This window comes from Geotrypetes seraphini, chromosome 5 (genome assembly GCF_902459505.1).
Source record: "Geotrypetes seraphini chromosome 5, aGeoSer1.1, whole genome shotgun sequence".
Classification (NCBI taxonomy): domain Eukaryota; kingdom Metazoa; phylum Chordata; class Amphibia; order Gymnophiona; family Dermophiidae; genus Geotrypetes; species Geotrypetes seraphini.
Genome location: NC_047088.1, coordinates 18,076,407 through 18,096,062, shown reverse-complemented (window position 1 = coordinate 18,096,062; position 19,656 = coordinate 18,076,407). Strand labels below are relative to the sequence as shown.

Genomic DNA, 19,656 nt, shown 5'->3' with positions numbered 1-19,656 from the left:
GATTGCTCTTATGTGCGGTGAATTACCTGTGCTCGGCTTAATGTGTTTCTGGAAATGACAGTCTTTTGAGCTTGAATGCACAGAAATGTCAATCGATAGAAAAATGTAAGGTGAAACCACTTAGGCCAGGGTTTTCCAAAAACCGCGTTAAAAAGGGGAATGGGTTTGGGGGGACTGTTTTTGGAGGGGATGCCTTGTTCATTTAGGTGCCCTGGGGTCATCGGAGTCCAGACCCTGGGGGGAATTTGGTCTGTGGTTTTTCTTATCCATGTCCTTGCATTCCTCTCCATTTGGGAGGGTGGGGGGGAGGGTGGGTGAGACTGGCGGGAAGGGAGGAACAAAGGGGGGGGGGGTCGGGGTTTGTGGGGGGTTATAACTGACGCCTGTTTTTGTCATGATGTGCTTTGTTATGCGGATTTTTTGCCCATGTTCATTATGTTCTGTAACTTGTTGTTTTCTTCGCTTCTGCTGGTTTTTCAGGTCAATAAAAAATTGTTTACAATCTAAAAAGCAACGGTCTGAAAAAAGCGAGACATTTTCAAAAAATGAGGTCGGCAGGCAGCAGCGAAGATTCGCTAAATTAGCATGTGCCCATCGCTGGTGATAGCGATGGGCACATGCGCAGGAAAAAAACGCTGCCAAGAAACGCACCCCCCCCCCTCCCCAGTGGGAAAGATACTAAACTAAAATTTAGTTTTATAGACTAGAGTCATCAACTAAGAAGAGCTCGACTCGGTTAACAATAATGTAAAACATAAATTTGCCTAGAATCCTTTTTGCTAAATTAAAAACCAGTCTAAAAACGTATTTCTTTGAGAAATCTTTCAATGGAATTTGAACACTGCCCAATCTAACAGGACTAAAAGTCTGTAACCCTTAAAATCAACAACCAGCCTATCTGCCCTCCCTCCAAAAGAATTGTAACATCCCTCACTGTCATCCTTCCTCCTCCACTTGTTTATTCCACCTCCTTTTTCTCCCTGTTTTTAATATACTAAGAATTATTTTAACTGCTTAGACAGGTCTCCAGTTTAAATGTATATGCATAATTTTCAAAACTTGATATGGTATTTTTATTCCTCTTGTTCCTCTTCTGTGGAACATTTACAGATTTTCTTATTCAAGAGGGACTCGACAATTTAAACTTTCCCTCCCTTCTAGGAACAGAATTAAAGGAGTCAAGAATTTCAGCCTCTCTTTGGCTTTTAAATTTTCCCAATTATGGAATGAACTTCCTTTAATTTTGAGATGTCCCGGTCCTTTCCAATCCTTCCGTAAATCTTTAAAAACTTTTCTATTTGCTAAACATTTTGAAAATTAATCTCCTTGCAATTTTAGCACATCATTATTAATTATTGTCAACCGTGTCGAGCTCCTCTTGGTTGATGACTTGGTCTGTAAAACTAAGTTTTAGCTTAGTCTCTAAGGCAGGGGTGTCAAAGTCCCTCCTCGAGGGCCGCAATCCAGTCGGGTTTTCAGGATTTCCCCAATGAATATGCATGAGATCTATTTGCATGCACTGCTTTCATTGTATGCTAATAGATCTCATGCATATTCAATTGGGAAATCCTGAAAACCCGACTGGATTGCGGCCTTCGAGGAGGGACTTTGACACCCCTGCTCTAAGGGGTAATAAAATGAGCATCGTATTCATGGAAAACAACTTTACAAGACTGTGTTCAATGATGCTATTTAACTTTAAAAGAACAACAAACTTGAGCTTGTGATTTTTGCTTTTCATTGCAGTACGTGGAAGGGCCATTTGAAAAGTACCTGGAGAGACTGGAAGATCCCAAGGTATGGGAAGGCCTTTACTATGGTATGAAATGGTAGTGAAATATAGAAACCTGTAAAGCAGTGTTTTCTTGCCTGTAACGGACCTTTTCTGTAGATGACTGGATTGATAAGCACACAAGTGGTGACATAACATGTATTTGAGATGGTTTAAAGCAGGGGTGTCCAACCTTTTGGCTTTCCTGGGCCGCATTGGCCGAAAAAAATGTTTATCCCAGGACAAGCAGGCAGCATATTCCCACACATGGGTGATGTCACCGACGGAGCCCCGCAGCGGACAGCCTCGAAAGCAAACTTGCTTGAAGATCTCGATCTTTCGAGCACTGTACCGCGCATGCGCGCGTGCCTTCCCGCCCGAACTAGGGGGGCGCATCTCCTGAGAGGATCCTCAGTTCGTTTAATTCCGCGGAGACAAGAAGACACGTTTTTCTACATCTCTGCAGCATTGCCTTCTCTTCACCGCGGCTGTTTCTTTTCTTTCAGTTAAGTTCGGTCGCTGTGCTCTCCTATTTCTTTTTCGTTTTCTTTTCTTAAAAAAAATAAAAATAAAAAAGTTTCAATTGTTTCTTTGATTTCGTGTCCGGCCGGTGAGCCTTGGGCCTAGACCCATTTGCTCCTTTCGTTCGACACGGACTTTATTTTTTCCATGTCCCGGCCTCTTACCGGGTTCAAACGTTGTCGCCAGTGTAATCGTGTGATTTCGGTCACCAATCCCCACTGCCGCTGTCTACAGTGCCTGGGTCCCACTCATTCCCCAGAAGATTGTCACCGTTGTTTCACTCTTACTCCACGGGCTTTTCGACGCAGGTGCGCTCAATTTTTTCAACTTTTCAGAGACATGGAGCAACCTTCGGATTCTGCTTTGACCTCGGCGGCTGCCCCGGTCTCGAAGGGTTCGACTCCGACGACATCGACGACTACGGTCTCGAAGGCTTCGACCCAGGCTCCGGCTGGAGCTTCGGTCTCGAAGGCCTCGACCTTACCTGCTTCGGTTCCCTCGAAGACGGTGCCATCTGCGAAGTCTTCTATGGGGGGTAAGTCTCCGGGTTCTCTTTCAGGTACCGTACCCAAGAAGCCACCAGGCTCCTCTGCATGTCCATCTTCCAAGCGTACCTCCAAGATAAGGGAATACTCACCTTCAATGTCGCCCTCTTCGGAGCGTACTGCTGCACCTACGAGGTCAGAATCTTCTGTCTCGGTGCCGATGCTGGAGGACATGTTGATATCTATACTCACCACTCAGATTTCCTCCTTAGTGGCTCAATTGGTCCCGTCCTCGACCTTGCCTCGGACTGATCAGCCTGTCACACAACCAGAGCTTCCAGTATCTCGAGGCCGATCCAGGACACCGAAGAAAATTTCTTCGTCTGATTCTTCTCCAGACTCGCCTCCTCCGAAGCACCGGTCGAAGCATTCGAGACCTATTGCTCCCAAGCTTCGGAGGGAGTCTTCGGCATTGGATACCGAGACTTCTCTGCCTCATTCTTCGAAGCAGAAGCACAGATCTCGACACCATCGCGCATCGACTCGAAGTCCTTCTCGACTGAAGACTCCACCATCGAAGCCACCCCGTCGAGACAGTTCACCACAGACCTCGACTCATTCTGTACCACGTACACCTGGTACTTCTCCATCCAGGAGCCTGAAGAGAAAACATTCTCTTACTCCACCTCACAGTGCAGCTTCTTCTGTGACTCTACGTCTAGACTCAGAACCACTTTCACCATATTCTAGAGAGGCTTCTCCCTCATACTCAGCTCTTCCTAAATCTCGCAGTGTATCTCCTGAGGAAGCGTCTGATTCCAAATCCATTTCTTTTGCCAAATTTATTTTTGATATGGGACAAGCTCTCAAACTGGATCTTCATTCAGATTCTAAATATACTCCTGAATATTTAGCAGATATGGAGCTTCCTCATCCACCGAAAGAGTCCCTCAGATTACCTATGACTCCTGTTCTGAAACAAACCTTTGTTCGTAATATGGAGACTCCTTATTCCATCACTGCCATTCCATCTAAATTGGAAACCCGTTATCGAACAGTTCCATGTAAAGGTTATGAAAAGTCTCAACTATCTCATCAATCCCTGGTAGTAGAATCCTCTTTAAAGAAAGCACATCCTTCCAAAATCTATGCTTTAGTTCCTCCAGGTAGAGAAGGTCGTACCATGGATAAGTTTGGTCGCCATTTATACCAAAACTCTATGATGGCAAATAGAGTTCTTAATTACAGCTACATCTTTACGTCCTACTTCAACCATTTTCTGAAGATTTTACCATCTTTTTACCCGGATATCTCTACCACTCGTCTTTCAGAATTTAAACTCATCCTTAAGACTCTTTCTCAATTACGACTCTTCATGTTACAAGCCTCATATGATGCATTTGAACTCTCGTCTCGAGTATCGGCCTTTGCTGTAGCCATGCGTCGTTTAGCATGGTTACGTATTGTGGACATGGATCCCAACCTTCAAAATAGATTGGCAAATCTACCTTGACAGGGAAATGAATTATTTGATGACTCTATTGAGGCAGCTACCAAGCGTCTTTCAGAACATGAACGCTCTTTTGCTTCCCTCATTCGACCAAAACCTAAACCTGCACCAACTAGAGGTTTCAAACAGACTCCACGTCGTTATCCTCAGAAAACGACTCCTGCTTTTTCAAGACCTCCTCCTCGTCGTCCTCCTCAACAACAGCGACAACAAAAATCTCAGACTCCTGCTGCCACCAAGCCTGCTCAGTCTTTTTGACAATCTCGACATGAGCATTCAAATTTCTCTGTTTCCAAATTCTCCCCTCCCCATAGGGGGTCGCCTTTCCACATTTTATCACCAGTGGGAGCTCATTACATCAGATCTCTGGGTGCTTACCATCCTACGAGAGGGATACTCTCTTCGGCTCCTTCAGGTGCCTCCAGATCGCCATCCAAGAGAGTGTCCTTCCAATCAGTCGCATCTTCCCCTTCTTCTCCAAGAAGCTCGAGCTCTGCTTCTCCTATGAGCTGTGGAGGAAGTTCCTCTTTCCCAAAGGAACTTGGGATTCTACTCCTGTTATTTTCTAGTTCCCAAAAAGACGGGGGATTTGCGACCGATCCTGGATCTCAGAGCTCTCAACAAATATCTAGTCAAAGAGAAATTTCGAATGCTCACACTGCCAACTTTATATTCCTTAATGGACCAAGGGGATTGGATGTGTTCCCTCGATCTCAAAGAGGCGTATACTCATATCCCTATTCATCCAGCATTTTGCAAGTACCTCAGATTCCAAGTAGGAAGCCTTCATCTGCAGTACCGAGTTCTCCCCTTCGGATTGGCTTCTTCTCCCAGGGTTTTCACAAAATGTCTCGTGGTCGTGGCTGCAGCTCTTCGCAACCAGGGTCTCCAAGTATTTCCATACCTAGACGACTGGCTCATCAAGGCTCCCTCTTTTTCAGCGACCCAACAGACTATTCTTTTTCTACAAAGTTTGGGATTTCACATCAACTTTCCCAAATCTCAGTTGACTCCTTCTCAGTCTTTCCAATTCATAGGAGCAACTCTGGACACTATCAATCTGAGAGCATACCTTCCACAACCACGTCAGGCCGCCCTGCTTCAGATTTCTCAACAACTCTTCCAACTTTCAACTGTTCCAGCACGAAAGATGATGGTTCTGCTCGGTCACATGGCTTCTACAGTTCATGTGATTCCTTTTGCCAGACTTCACCTTCGTATTCCTCAATGGACACTGGCATCCCAATGGCAGCAATCAGTGGATCCACCAACTCGACTGATTTCCATAACTCCTTCATTGCGGAAGTCTCTCCGTTGGTGGATGCTCTCTTTAAATCTTTCCAGAGGCTTGCTGTTCCACCCTCTTCCTCATCAGAAAGTCATCACAACCGACTCATCAATGTACGCATGGGGAGCTCATGTGGACGGTCTTCGCACTCAGGGTCTCTGGACTCAAGCAGACCGTCGGTGTCATATCAATCTATTGGAACTCAGAGCGATATTCTATGCTCTCAAAGCTTTTCAACATCTCCTTCACGACATGGTGATTATTGTACGTACCGACAACCAGGTAGCCATGTATTATGTCAACAAACAGGGAGGGACGGGCTCTCACTCCCTCTGTCAAGAAGCTCTGAAATTGTGGCATTGGGCAATTCTTCACAACATCTTCCTCAGAGCTGTTTATATTCAGGGTCAACACAATTATTTGGCGGACAAATTGAGTCGTCTTCTACAGCCTCACGAATGGACACTCAATTCTCCTACTCTTCGCCAAATCTTTGCCCGTTGGGGAACTCCACAGATAGATCTGTTTGCGTCACCTCTCAACTTCAAACTGCCTCAATTTTGCTCCCGCATCTATGCCCCTCAACGTCTCGAAGCGGATGCGTTTCTACTGGACTGGAGGAATCAGTTCCTTTATGCTTTTCCTCCGTTTCCTCTGATTCTCAAGACTCTAGTCAAACTGAAGTCAGAACATGCCACCATGATTCTGATAGCTCCTCGGTGGCCCAGACAACCTTGGTTCTCCCTTCTACTTCAACTCAGCACCAGGGAGCCTCTTCTTCTACCAGTATTTCCCTCTCTACTCACGCAGAGTCAAGGATCCTTGCTTCATCCCAATCTGCAGTCTCTACATTTAACAACTTGGTACCTTTCTGCATAACAGACTTTTCTCAATTCTCTCCGTCTGTTCAAGATATCTTACTTGCTTCCAGAAAACCATCAACTAGACAATGTTATGGCCAGAAGTGGACTAGATTCTCTGCTTGGTGTTCTACACGTCACTTGCCACCCAGATCTTCCTCCTTGACATCTGTTCTGGACTACTTACTCCATTTATCACAATCTGGACTTCAAACTACATCTATTCGAGTCCATCTTAGTGCTATAGCTGCTTTTCTTCAGCCTTTGGATGGAAAACCCCTTTCTGCACATCCTATCGTTTCTCGCTTTATGAAAGGATTTCTCAATCTCCATCCACCGCTTAAACCACCTCCAGTGGTTTGGGATCTCAATGTTGTTTTAGCTCAACTTATGAAACCTCCCTATCTCACTTGGAAAGCTGTGTTTTTGATTGCTCTCACTTCTGCTCGAAGAGTCAGTGAGCTACAAGCTTTAGTTGCAGATCCACCCTTCACAGTTTTTCACCATGACAAGGTGGTCCTCCGTACTCATCCTAAATTCTTACCTAAAGTTGTTTCAGAATTTCACATCAATCAGTCTATTGTTCTACCTGTGTTTTTTCCAAAGCCTCATTCTCATCCTGGAGAAGCTGCTCTTCATACCTTGGACTGTAAACGTGCTTTGGCTTTCTACCTCCAACGCACTCAACTTCACAGAACATCTCCTCAACTTTTCATCTCATTTGATCCAAACAAGTTGGGTCATCCTATATCAAAACGCACAATCTCCAACTGGATGGCTGCTTGTATTTCTTTCTGCTACACTCAGGCTGGTCTTCCTCTGCAAGGTCGAGTGACGGACCACAAAGTTAGAGCTATGGCAGCATCTGTAGCTTTCCTTCGATCAACTCCTATTGAGGAAATCTGCAAAGCTGCCACTTGGTCCTCGGTTCATACTTTCACCTCTCATTATTGTCTGGATTCCTTATCCAGGAGGGATGGCCACTTTGGCCAATCTGTTTTGCAAAATCTTTTTTCGTAAATTGCCAACTTCCCTCCATCCCTTTTTACTTAGCTTGGAGGTCACCCATGTGTGGGAATATGCTGCCTGCTTGTCCTGGGATAAAGCACAGTTACTTACCGTAACAGTTGTTATCCAGGGACAGCAGGCAGATATTCCCACAACCCTCCCACCTCCCCTGGTTGGCTTCTTGGCTAGGTATCTGAACTGAGGATCCTCTCAGGAGATGCGCCCCCTAGTTCGGGCGGGAAGGCACGCGCGCATGCGCGATACAGTGCTCGAAAGATCGAGATCTTCAAGCAAGTTTGCTTTCGAGGCTGTCCGCTGCGGGGCTCCGTCGGTGACGTCACCCATGTGTGGGAATATCTGCCTGCTGTCCCTGGATAACAACTGTTACGGTAAGTAACTGTGTTTTCTGGGGCCGCGCAAACGCTGCAGCAAGACAGAGGAGGGAGCCGGCAAGACGGTAAACACCCAGGGGCAGCAGAGGAAAACACTGCCATCGCCCTCGACCAGGGCCGCACAAAATACTTCACGGGGCCGCAGGTTGGACACCCCAGGTTTAAAGTTCTGACCACTTCTGCATACAGGGTTCTTCTCAGCATCTTGGTTAGTCAAAGCAGGACTAAGTGAGACTTCAAAATCAGGGCTGCTTCGCTCCTTATAAATTGAACTGCCCCTAAACTCTGGATAATCAGCAAAAATTGCAACATCACAGGCAGACCGGCTAGCAGAGCTTGACTGAAATGCACTCTTCCGGACTGGTCCATAGTGTGAAAGGAAAATACAAAACCAGAGCCAAGTTGCCGCTTTGCATATGTGATCCCAGAAAGAATGTATAGAGGGGGGAAAACATTTTGTTTGGTTTGGCCTTTTCAAATTTTCGGATGTTCTTTCAGTTCATTTCACACACTTGTTTTAATAAAAAAAAAAAATAATAATAATAATTCAAACTTTCTTCAAAACTTTGTTAGTTTTACAAAAGTGCCCATCTTAAGCCTCTTTATTAGAGAAGTGGATGCCTATTAAAAAAAAAAAAAAATACTAATGTAACTGGCCAAAAATGTGCTTTGATTTGAGGCGTGTTCACTTAGCATCTGCCTTAATGCTTGCAGCTAGATGTGTATATGATAGTATTTTACAATTCACCAATGAAAAAAAAACCCCAAAAATTGTGGATACAGATGTTCTGGAGATAATTTATTATACACTGACCTATAAAAACGTAAAAAAAAGTATAATGCTAAAATATTCAGTGGTAAAAATCCAACCGGCCCCAAATTTTCATGATTTTATGCGCCAGTGTATAATAAATTATCTCCAGGACATCTGTATCCACAGTTTTTTGTTTTTGTTTTCATCGGTGGATTGTTTCACTGTGGATCATTTGGTCTCCCCATTTTTCTTTGTAGTATTTTCCAATTTACATGGATACATGCATGCTTGGTCCTCTGTAAAAGTAAGTTCATGCAAATACGGTGCAGACTTTTGTGCTGACCAGTATTATATAAGAGGTCTTTTACTGCATATGTGACCACTTGGCATTTATAAATGATTAACAAAATTGTGCAACATGGCAGCATATTATCCAATTCTAAGCGGTTCCTTGTAAAATTTTACCTCTGTGCTAATTCATAGGTAAACTTGCATAGATTTTAGTACATACCAAATAGTAAGGCACACTGATGAATATCCATCATAGCAAGTAGATTGCTCTTAAGGGGGCCATGGTGATTTCAGAACCAACCCAGGCATTTGGAAGTTCACTTTGATATACCGTATTTTCACGCATATAACGCGCGCGTTATACACGATTTTACAAACCGAGCATAACCATGCGCGTTGTATGCGTGAGCGCGTTTTACAATTTTTTTTTTTTTACATTGCTGGTTCCCCCCCTCCCCCCGACATCCCCAGCCCTGAAAGCCTGATGCCCCACCCCGAAGGACCGCTGGCCCCCCACCCTGAAGGACCGCTCGCACCCCCCCCCCGACGTCCGATTCATCCCCCAGCCCCCCCCCCCGCACCGTTTGCGGTGGAGAAGCAGCCTACCGTGGGTTCGCAATGCCAGTGAGCCCTGCTGCTTCCTCTGCCGGCGGTCCCACCCCTTCTCTGAGCCCTGCGCTGCTTCCTCTGCCGCGGTCCTGCCCCTTCTCTGACGTCAGAGAAAGGGCAGGACCACGGCAGAGAAAGCAGCGCAGGGCTCAGAGAAGGGGCGGGACCGCCGGCAGAGGAAGCAGCAGGGCTCACTGGTGTCGCAAACCCACGGTAGGCTGCTTCTCCACCGCAAACGGTGCATGGGGGCTGGGGGATGAATCAGACGTCGGGGGGGAGGTGCAAGCGGTCCTTCAGGGTGGGGGGGCCAGCGGTCCTTCGGGGTGGGGCATCAGGCTTTCAGGGTGGGGCGATCCTTCAAGGGGGGGACAGGACTTCAAGAGCAGGTCAGCGAGAGGAGAGTCGGGGCGGCAAGCAGCATGCGCGGTATACGCGTGGGCGCGCTATACCAAAATTTTCTTACATAAATTCCTTGTTCCTGCGCGCTATACCTGTGTGCCCGTTGTACACGTGTGCGCATTATATGCGTGAAAATACGGTAGATGAGTTACCTTTTTACCAATTGTGACCCAAGGTTACAAGATCTAGGTATTGAAATTAGTGAGAGACCAAATGCCTTTTTAAGCAACCAAGAAGGCCTGGCAGTGTTTTGAGTTTTAGTGAATAATTGCCCTCAAAAACAGACTGTGGAAGGCACGAACCTTTGCTGCAAGTCTGATTTGCGTTTTTGGCTAGGTATCTTGTGGTAGTTTTCAGAATATTTAAGTTGTAAGTTACCATAATCAATTTAGCACAGTTCTTAAAGCATTCCCCTCTAAGATAGATAAAGGTAGGGCTATCAGATTTGTGTCTGGAGAATTCCGGACATATGGCCTTGCCCCATTCCGCCTCTAGCCTCATCCGCGCCTGCTCAGAGCCCCTCCAGATGTGGCTGGGAGGTCAGGGCTTTCCAAAACCCAGACAAACGACTGGGTTTTGGAAAGTCCGTCCAGGTTTTCCCAGACATCTGGTAACCCTAGATAAAGGAATAGTAGCAGTTATAACTTGCCCTGGATGGGTAGACTGGACAGATTGTGATCTGAGTCCTGGGTCCTCAAAGGATTGCCTGACTTTCTGTGAAAAATAAGGGACATTTTTTAACAAGTAATCTCTATTCACAAATCTCTATCGGAATAAAACATGTCATAATCCACAAACAGCTGAAGAGACAGTATTTTTAAACATTCAAATGTGTGGCAATTACTGAAGGACAAACCATGTGCTCATAAATGCTCTGAATACAATTCTCCATGGATCTCCATCTTTTCTCCCCCACAGGAAAGTGCTGGTCAGCTGGAAATAAATGCACTTTCATTGATTTATAAGTAAGTAATGGTTACTCATTTTTTTAAACAGTAGCGTGTATGTGTGTTTCCATGTGTGGAAGCATGTAAAATATTTTACTTCAAAATTAATAGACTGGCAAAGCTTTAATGAAAGGTGCCCTTCACTGTGGCTATATTAGCGATGAGCTTGGAAATAGTTGCACAGGTTTATAAAGATTCACCTTTATTTTTTTTTCTTCTCACCCAGTCGAGACATCATCCTATATCGGTACCCTGGAAAACCTCCCACTTATGTAACAGATCATGGCTTTGAAGAAAAGGTAAATAGACAGAGTCTTGCAAGGCTTTTTTTTGTTTGTTTTTCTTTGCTATAAACACCAAAGGCAATGACCAGGGCTAGGAAAATAGTGGGTAACCCCTCTGCAGGAAGTGAAAGATAAAACAGCCCATTCCCCATCTGTTCCACAAAGTTAACAAAGTTCTCGGCAAACATTGTAATAAAAATAAAAGTGAAGCTTTCTGTAGGGCCCCAGGGAAGTGCAGCAGCATGAAATGTCACGGTGAGAGGGGTGGGCGATCTTGAGAGAGTAGGCACACTTATTTTGGCAAGTCTTTCCAGGTTCACCCTTGGAACTGGTTGTTTAGAGTAGTGGTTCCCCACCCTGTCCTGGAGGACCACCAGGCCAGTCGGGTTTTTGGGATAGCACTAATGAATATGCATGAGAGAGATTTGCCTATAATGGAGGTGCCAGGCATGCAGGGCTATCCCTAAAACCCGACTGGCCTGGTGGTCCTCCAGGACAGGGTGGGGAACCACTGGTTTAGAGGGTTTTTGTGTTTGGGTGGGCTGATGGTGGGGACTTTGCTCTATCTAGCACAGGGGTGTCAAAGTCCCTCCTCGAGGGCCGCAATCCAGTCGGGTTTTAAGATTTCCCCAATGAATATGCATGAGATCTATTTGCATGCACTGCTTTCATTGTATGCTAATATAAGTTACAAGTTTATTAGAATTTGATGGCTCGCTTAATCGGTTTGCTAAGCGATGTTCAAAATTATTAAAAGATCTCATGCATATTCATTGGGGAAATCTTAAAACCCGACTGGATTGCGGCCCTCAAGGAAGGACTTTGACACCCGTGATCTAGCACAGTGGTTCCCAACCCTGTCCTGGAGGAACACCAGGCCAATTGGGTTTTCAGGCTAGCCCTAATGAATATGCATGAAGCAAATTTGCATGCCTATCACTTCCATCATATGCAAATCTCTCTCATGCATATTCATTAGAGCTAGCCTGAAAACCCGATTGGCCTGGTGTTCCTCCAGGACAGGGTTGGGAATCACTGATCTAGCATATGGAGTTCTTTTCCAATATGTGATTTTTATTTAAAATTGTAACCCGCGTTATAAATTTGCGGTATATTAAATTGAATACATCTGTAATCTGTAAGTCAGAATCCTAGTGCCAATACAGAGAAGCTTCCTTTCCAAATCTGTGTGCTAAACAGTTGTTCAGACTGGTTTTCTCCTTCCCCAGAAAAAGCAGATGACTTATTCATTTCCAAAGGGCGGAGCCTGTGAATCCCTCCCTCCCCCCCCCCCTTTAATATATCTGCTGTCAATCACTTGTCCAAACAAAATACAGAAGAGGTCTCAATTTTAGGCCTATGAAGAGCGGCCTTTGGTTTCTGTCACGTGTGTAAATTGAAGCTCTATGCTGGTAGAGAGAGAGCAATGTAGATTAGAACATCGGGCTTAAGCCCTTTGCACAAATGAGGTAATAGGTCTGTCGTCCTACTGATTACCAGCTGGAATTGTCCAAGATCTGCCTTATGTGACAAATCCTCTCCCCTTTAGGATATTAGTTTTTCATTTGGATTTTGCTCTTGAGTCTGTTTCATATGTGGTGGATGGACTGATAAGAACCACAAATATTAAGGGCCTTTTCACTCATACAGTACGTAAAGAGAATTGTAGTGTTTGTGATGTTCATCTGCCACCAGAATAGAATTCACATCAATGGCCCTGTTCTAGAAGTAATTTTAAACACAGGGCTTGTAGGCCAGAATCCAAACCCGCCTGTGCCATCCTGCAGGAGAAGGTATTTTGTATTTCCCTCGTACAACCAGCACAAGTACTCTAAGATCCACAACGGTACCAGAAATAGTTTGTCTATTGGGCGCTCAGGAAACAACACGGGAATTGGGATCTCGCTCTTCCACTCTCAAAATATTAAGAACATAAGGCACATGAAGCCCAATGTCCTGTTTCCAACAGAGGTCAACCCAGGTCCCAGAGATTTTATGCTGCTTATCTTAGAAATAAGCAGTGGATTTCCCCAAGCCATCTCAATAATGTCCTATGGATTTCTCTTTTAGGAAATTATCCAATCATTTTTTTAAACCCCGTTAAGCTAACTGATTTCACCACATCTCTCCAGCAACAAATTCCAGAGTTTAATTACACGTTGAGTGAAGAAATATTTTTTCCGGTTTGTTCTAAATTTGCTACTTAGTAGCTTCATCGCATGTCCCCTAGTCTGAACAAGCAATTTTACATCTACCCTTTCCACTCCACTCAATATTTTATATCCCCCTGATCCGTCTCTTCTCCAAGCAAGAGCCCTAGCCGTTGCAGCCTTTCCTCATAGGGAAGTCACCCCCATCCCTTTTATCATTTTTGTTGCCCTTCTCTGTACCTTTCCTAATTCCGCTATATCTTTTTTGAGATATAGCAGCCAGAACTGCACACAGTATTTGAGGTACGGCCGTACCATAGAGTGATACAAGGGCATTAGAACTCTTTCATCTTTGTTTTCCATTCCTTTCCTGATAATTCCTAATATTTTATTTGCTTTCTTAGCCACCACCTGCTGAATGTTCCAGTGTTTCTATTATGGCTGTTTTGTTTTGAAGTAATCCCACAAGCACAGGGTAATTGGCATCCCAAAGTTAGATGGGGGTCAGTGGACCTAGTGTTTTTCATACAGACCAGGGGTATCCAACCTTTTGGCTTCCCTGGACCGCATTAGATGAAAAAAGTTTTCTGGGGCCGCACAAACACTAACACCAGCTGATGAGCAAAAAAAGGTTGAGCAGGTCCCAAATTTGCAATCACTAATATAGAAGATGTACGTATCTAATAATAAACCTTCATTAAAGGGACACTGTGGAGAGGAACCCAAAAAAGCAGTAATGCTTACCCTGACTGAGTGATCCTCCATGTGCACTGCTGACAGTGGGAATAGCCACAGGCTTCCGCATCCCCATTCTGATGAGCAGGGATGCGTGCTCCTGGTTCTCCCTTTCACTTCTATTACGGTGAGCCTCATCAGAGCGGGGATGCTGAATCAGCTGTCAGCAGCGAACGTGGAGGATCGTTTAATCAGGGTAAATATTACTGCTTTTTTGGGCCTTCCACTTTGAGCTTAGGCTCCTTCAAAATGAATATCTCCCCTGCTGTAGCTAGTAGGGATCCCCAAGCCTCACCAACTGCCAGCCCCTCCTCCCCCTCCAACTTCCCAAGTTCTGCAGCTGGCAGAAATGTTGCAGAGCTGCTGCCTTCCCTCCTCCCTGCCCCCCCCCCCTTCTTGGCTTTCATGCATTCATGAAAGCAGGGGCAGCTTGAGGATATTACCATTGGCTGCACAGCTTGGAGATTTTGAGTTGCCAGACTGGAGGAAGATGTCTTCAGTTGGCAGGGCTTGGGAATCTCCACTAGCTCAAGTATTTATAAATTGCACTCAGGCAGGGAGAAACTTTGGTGCCCATCCACTAATTTTGGGCTCCAGTCCCTCCCCCAAATCAGCTGTACATGACTACACCACTGAATACAAAAATAATTGTGATGCACATATCCCAAAGCTAACATATTCCAGTTAATAAATTCAAAATAAAACAATTTTTTTTACCTTGTTGTGTGGATGTTTTGTTTTTCCATCATCTTGGTCCCAGTTTCTCTTTCTGCTTTTTGTCTATCTTCAACTAATTCTCTTTCCAGTGTCTGTTGCCCATGTTTTTCTCCTCTTCTCTCGTTCCATTTCCTTCTTATGCCTGTCTCCAGTGTATTGATTTTTCCCTTTCAGCTTTCTTAACTTTTTCTTTTCTTTTTTGCCTCTGTCCACTCAAATCTTGCCTTGTTTCTCACCCTTCTTTTTAAATATTCAGCTACCTCTCAATTCTCCATCTTCTCTCAGTCTCTAGCTCTCCCATTTCCCATCTCACTCCTTTCCCAGCCTCCTATTCCCTTCTATCTACTCCCCATTACTACATTTCTACCACTGTACTCACTACTCTCTCACTCATCTTGTCTTCTCCCTTTTGACCTCATCCACATGGCTCACCACTTTCAGAATCCCCCTCCCTCTCTTCACTGGTCAGGCTATAATTCCCTGTCCCTTTCTTTCCATCCCCTAGCATCTTCTTATCCCAGCTCTCTTCCCTCCTGCCCTCCCATGGGTCCATCTCTTCTCCTCTATCCCCATGGTCCAACATTTTGCTCCCTCTCTTTTCTGTATTTCTTCTTCACTCCCCCCCTTGATGCTGAACAATGAAATGGACGGGGGAAAAAGAGAGATGCATCTCTCTGCCTTCCATTTCTCCCTACCTTCCTTCCATCCTCAAATCCAACTTCTCTCCTTTTCTCTTCCCAACTGCCCCACATCACATCTCTCCCCCTGCCTGCCTTCCTCCCCAGGTCTACCATTTCTCCCTTTCTCTTCCCAACAGTTCTCCCTTCAAGTATCTCTTTCCCTCTTCCTCCATACCACCTCAGGTTCAACTTCTCTCCCTTCAGACCGTTGCCCACCATCTCTCACTCTGTCCTCTGTTTCTGGCCCCATAAGCTCTCCCCCCATGCCCATTCTGGCAGTTCTTTTAATACCCTCCCCCTCTGTACTTAAAAAAAACCAAACCAAAAAAAACCCAGTCCAGGAGGCTTCCTCGGCCCAGTATGTTCTCCCCCTTCTCTCTGTGCCCATGCATCTCTACCTCACTCCTCTCCCACCATGTCCAATAATTCTCTCTCTCCCTCCCTCCTCTCTCTCTCCCTCCCTCCTCTCTCTGTCCAACAGTCCTCCTCTTTCTTCATCTCTCCATGTGCATCATCTCTTTCCCTCTCTTTTCACCCTCACCTCAGCATCTCTCTCCCTCCATTCTTCTATCTTATGGCTGATGCCTCCCTCCCTCTTTCCCTTCATTCTGTGTCCTAAGTTCATGCCCCTCCCTCCTTCCTTCCATCATTTGTCCTAAGTTTGTGCTCCTTCACTCTCAAGTCCCAACCCGCCCTTCTCCCTCCCTCCTTTCTGTGTCACGGGTGTTTACCTTCAGGCCAGCTCCCTCCTCACTGCTATAGTCATTTTTTGGGTCAAAGCCGCGGGCAGCAGCTCCTGTGTGCCTCCCGCAGATGATCTGGAAGCCTTCTCTCTGCCATTGCAAAGTCAGAGGGAGCGCTTCCAGGTCATCTGCGGGAGGCGCGTAGGAGCCACTGCCCATGGTTTTGAGCAAAAAAAATGACTGTAGCAAGACGGAGGAGGGAGTCGGCAGGAAGGTAAACACCTGGGGGCGTTACAGGAAAACGCCGCATCGCCCTCAAGCGGGACCGCACGAAATACCTCACAGGGCCGGGCTGGGTCATAACTGTCATTACTTGTGATGTTGACTGTTCATGGACATTTTTTCTTCCAGATTATGCTGTGTTGTTCCACTAACGGCCATTATGACTCTGTGTTCAACAAACAATTTCAAACAGATGCTGCTATATGTCAAGGTACAAGAATGTTTGTTTTCGGGCCTAAAATAACTGTCCTTAGTACATGTATAGTCATAAACATAAAGCTTATTCTCTTAAGGCAGAGGAGGAGCTTAATCTACTTTGGAACAGAATAAGAGTGTAATCTTTAGGTGTATATAAGTTTGCTTTTTTTTGTATTGTAAGTGGTGAATATTTTAATTCATTTTCTATTTCGTTCTCCCAAAGAGCTCAGAACGGGTTACAGGCTAACATACATAATACACTTCCCCCTCCGTATTTCCAAATTCCCTATCTACGGATTTGCTTATTCGCGGTTTTAAACCAAAAAATGCATTTTCATTTTTCAGGCTGTTTTAAGCCCTGTAAGCACTCCCCCCCCCCCCCCCCGCCCCCTTAGGCCTTACCTGGTGGTCTAGCGGGTTTTCGGGCCGGGGCGATCTTTCCACGCTCCTGCCCCTTGCAGATCGCTCACAGGAAATGGCTGCCTTGAGCTCCCGTCGTCTCTCGAGCCATTTCCTGTGAGCGATCTGCACGGGGCAGGAGCGTGGGAAGATCGCCCCGGCCCAAAAACCCGCTAGACCACCAGGTAAGGCTTAAGGGGGGGCTTACAGGGCTTAAAATAGCTGGGGGGAAGCGGGGGTTAGGGGTAGAACCGGCCCAAATATTATTCGCAGTTTTTTAATATTCACGGGCTGGCTCTGCCCCTAACCACCGCAAATACGGAGGGGGAAGTGTATGCAGTTAACAGGTTACAATGTGCCATAGTTACATTGCAAGATTTTTCAAATAAAGTTTTTATCCTAGCATGACACATATTGAGGCTCTTGTATCAGTATACATTTCTTTATAGTAGTTTAAAAAATATATATATGTAAATTAGCTAATTTTTATAATGGATAGCTGAGCGAGGCCTTTTCATTATGCATTTTGTACTAGATTAAAATCTGACCATAACGTACCATTATGATGATTGCCCTGGGGAAGATGGCATGAACAGGATGTGCTACAGCATATGTGATGAGGGCATTTTATTGGCTTAACAAAAAAAGCACAGTTTGTGTCCGACTGAAAGAAGTGCAGACCAGTGGCCTAGGTCAGGGGTAGGCAATTCCGGTCCTCAAGAGCCAGAGCCAGGTCAGGTTTTCAGGATATCCACCATGAATATGTATGAGATGGATTTGCATGCACTGCCTCCTTGAGATGCAAATCTATCTCATGCATATTTATTATGGATATCCTGAAAACCTGGCCTGGCTCAGGCTCTCGAAGACCGGAATTGCTTACCCCTGGCCTAGTGCTTTCGGTGGCAGATTGAGACCAAGAGGATGCCAGAGTTCAAATCCCACATTCACTGATTGTCCTTGTGACATTAGACAAGTCACATTGTCATCTACTGCCTCGGGTACAAATTAAAATTGTAAGCAGCCAAGAGTAGGAGATCAAGTCATGGTTTCTAGTGCAAACATCTGTTCAGTTCTTAGCAGCACCATTTCTTTCCTGTATTATCGGTGGTAGCAGGTGTAGCTGATTGAAGTCTACAAAATCCTGAATGGAGTAGAACGGGTACAAGTGCATCGATTTTTCACTCTGTCAAAAATTACAAAGACTAGGGGACACTCGATGAAGTTACAGGGAAATAATTTTAAAACCAATGGGATTAAATTTTTTTTTTTTCACTCAGAGAATAGTTAAGCTCTGGAACGCGTTGCCAGAGGATGTGGTAAGAGCAGATAGCGTAGATGATTTTAAGAAAGGTTTGAACAAGTTCCTGGAGGAAAAGTTCATAGTCTGTTATTGAGAGAGACATGGGAGAAACCACTGCTTGCCCTGGATTGATAGCATGGAATGTTGCTACTCTTTGAGTTTTGGTCAGATAATGTTGTAACTCGCTTAATAAATCTAAATAAGCGATTCATCAAATTAAAATAAAACTTGAAACTTGACTTGGATTGGCCATCATGAGAACGAGCTACTGGGCTTGATGGACCATTGGTCTGACCCAGTAAGGCTGCTATTATGTTCTTAACTTTGAACTTTGCTTTTAGAAAGGCACGTAAATTTTAAAGTATAAATCCCAGAAGGCAGTGCTTCTCAAATGGGATGCCACATTTCCCTAATTTGTCATCCCCTACCTCATCTCCCCCCCCCCCAATGTACTAGGTTCATATACGGTCCTACTTATTTGCGCACAATACCTGTATTGTGTTCAATGTGTTCCTAATGGAGACTAGCCAGCAATCTCCTGTATGTTGCTTTATTAGTTAAAGTAGTCTATGAAGAGGATGATCTTTATCCATTTCTTGAATTTTCCGGTGTCCTTTTCTAGTTTTAATGCCTTTGGAAGGGAGTTCCACCACCTTGGAGCCATCACTGAGAACATTCTTGTTCCAACACTTTTGTATTTGTCTCTGAAGGAGCGTATTTCCAACAGGTATTCTTGTCTTGAGCACAGGGCGTGTGTTGGTGTATGGTAATGTAGTCTGGCCACTAGATATTGCAGTTCCAAGAGAGAGATTCTTTTGTGTCGGCAACAAGATTTTGAATTTCCCCTGCTTTCAATCAGAAGCCAGTGTAACTCTTTCAGTAGTGAGATGGCACTCGTTTGCCTCAATTTTCCCAGCAGAAATCTTTCTGCTGCGCTTTGTACCATTTGAATCTACCTGGAATGCCAAACAGGATTATATTGCTGTAGTCAAAGATTGAAAGTACCAGGGTTGTTGTTACGTTGGACATTGCTTGATGGGTGAGGTAGGGTTTAAGCCCTCTAACCCAGTAGAGTTTGCCATAAGCATTTTTCACGCATTTGATTAGGTTCAGGTTCAAATAAATATATCCAGAGGTACAATCGTATCAGATCAAAAAACAAAATATAATTACAGACGTATTGTAAATAATATATAGCAGCAGGGATTCATTCATACCACAATGACAAAAAAGAACTGTTGACAAAATCATAAAAAAACGGAGAAAAAATAAACCTCAATTGTGGGCTGCCGGGACTACACAAGTGCCCTAAGCCCCCCACATCATCACAGGTTTATAAAAAAAACTCCGTACAAATATAAATCACTCTCATACATTGAAGTATAATCT

The 19,656-nt window shown here is 44.9% G+C and overlaps 1 protein-coding gene across 1 annotated transcript in view; it reads left to right on the top strand.

The window, feature by feature from the left end:
• Positions 1-19,656, top strand: part of ALG13 (ALG13 UDP-N-acetylglucosaminyltransferase subunit) — a 159,400-nt gene that overhangs the window by 43,236 nt on the left and 96,508 nt on the right. Inside the window, exons 7-10 of the mRNA XM_033946081.1 lie at positions 1,747-1,797; positions 10,808-10,854; positions 11,063-11,135; positions 16,497-16,578. Coding sequence (XP_033801972.1) covers positions 1,747-1,797; positions 10,808-10,854; positions 11,063-11,135; positions 16,497-16,578 — 253 coding nt within the window. The remainder of the gene's footprint in view (positions 1-1,746; positions 1,798-10,807; positions 10,855-11,062; positions 11,136-16,496; positions 16,579-19,656) is intronic.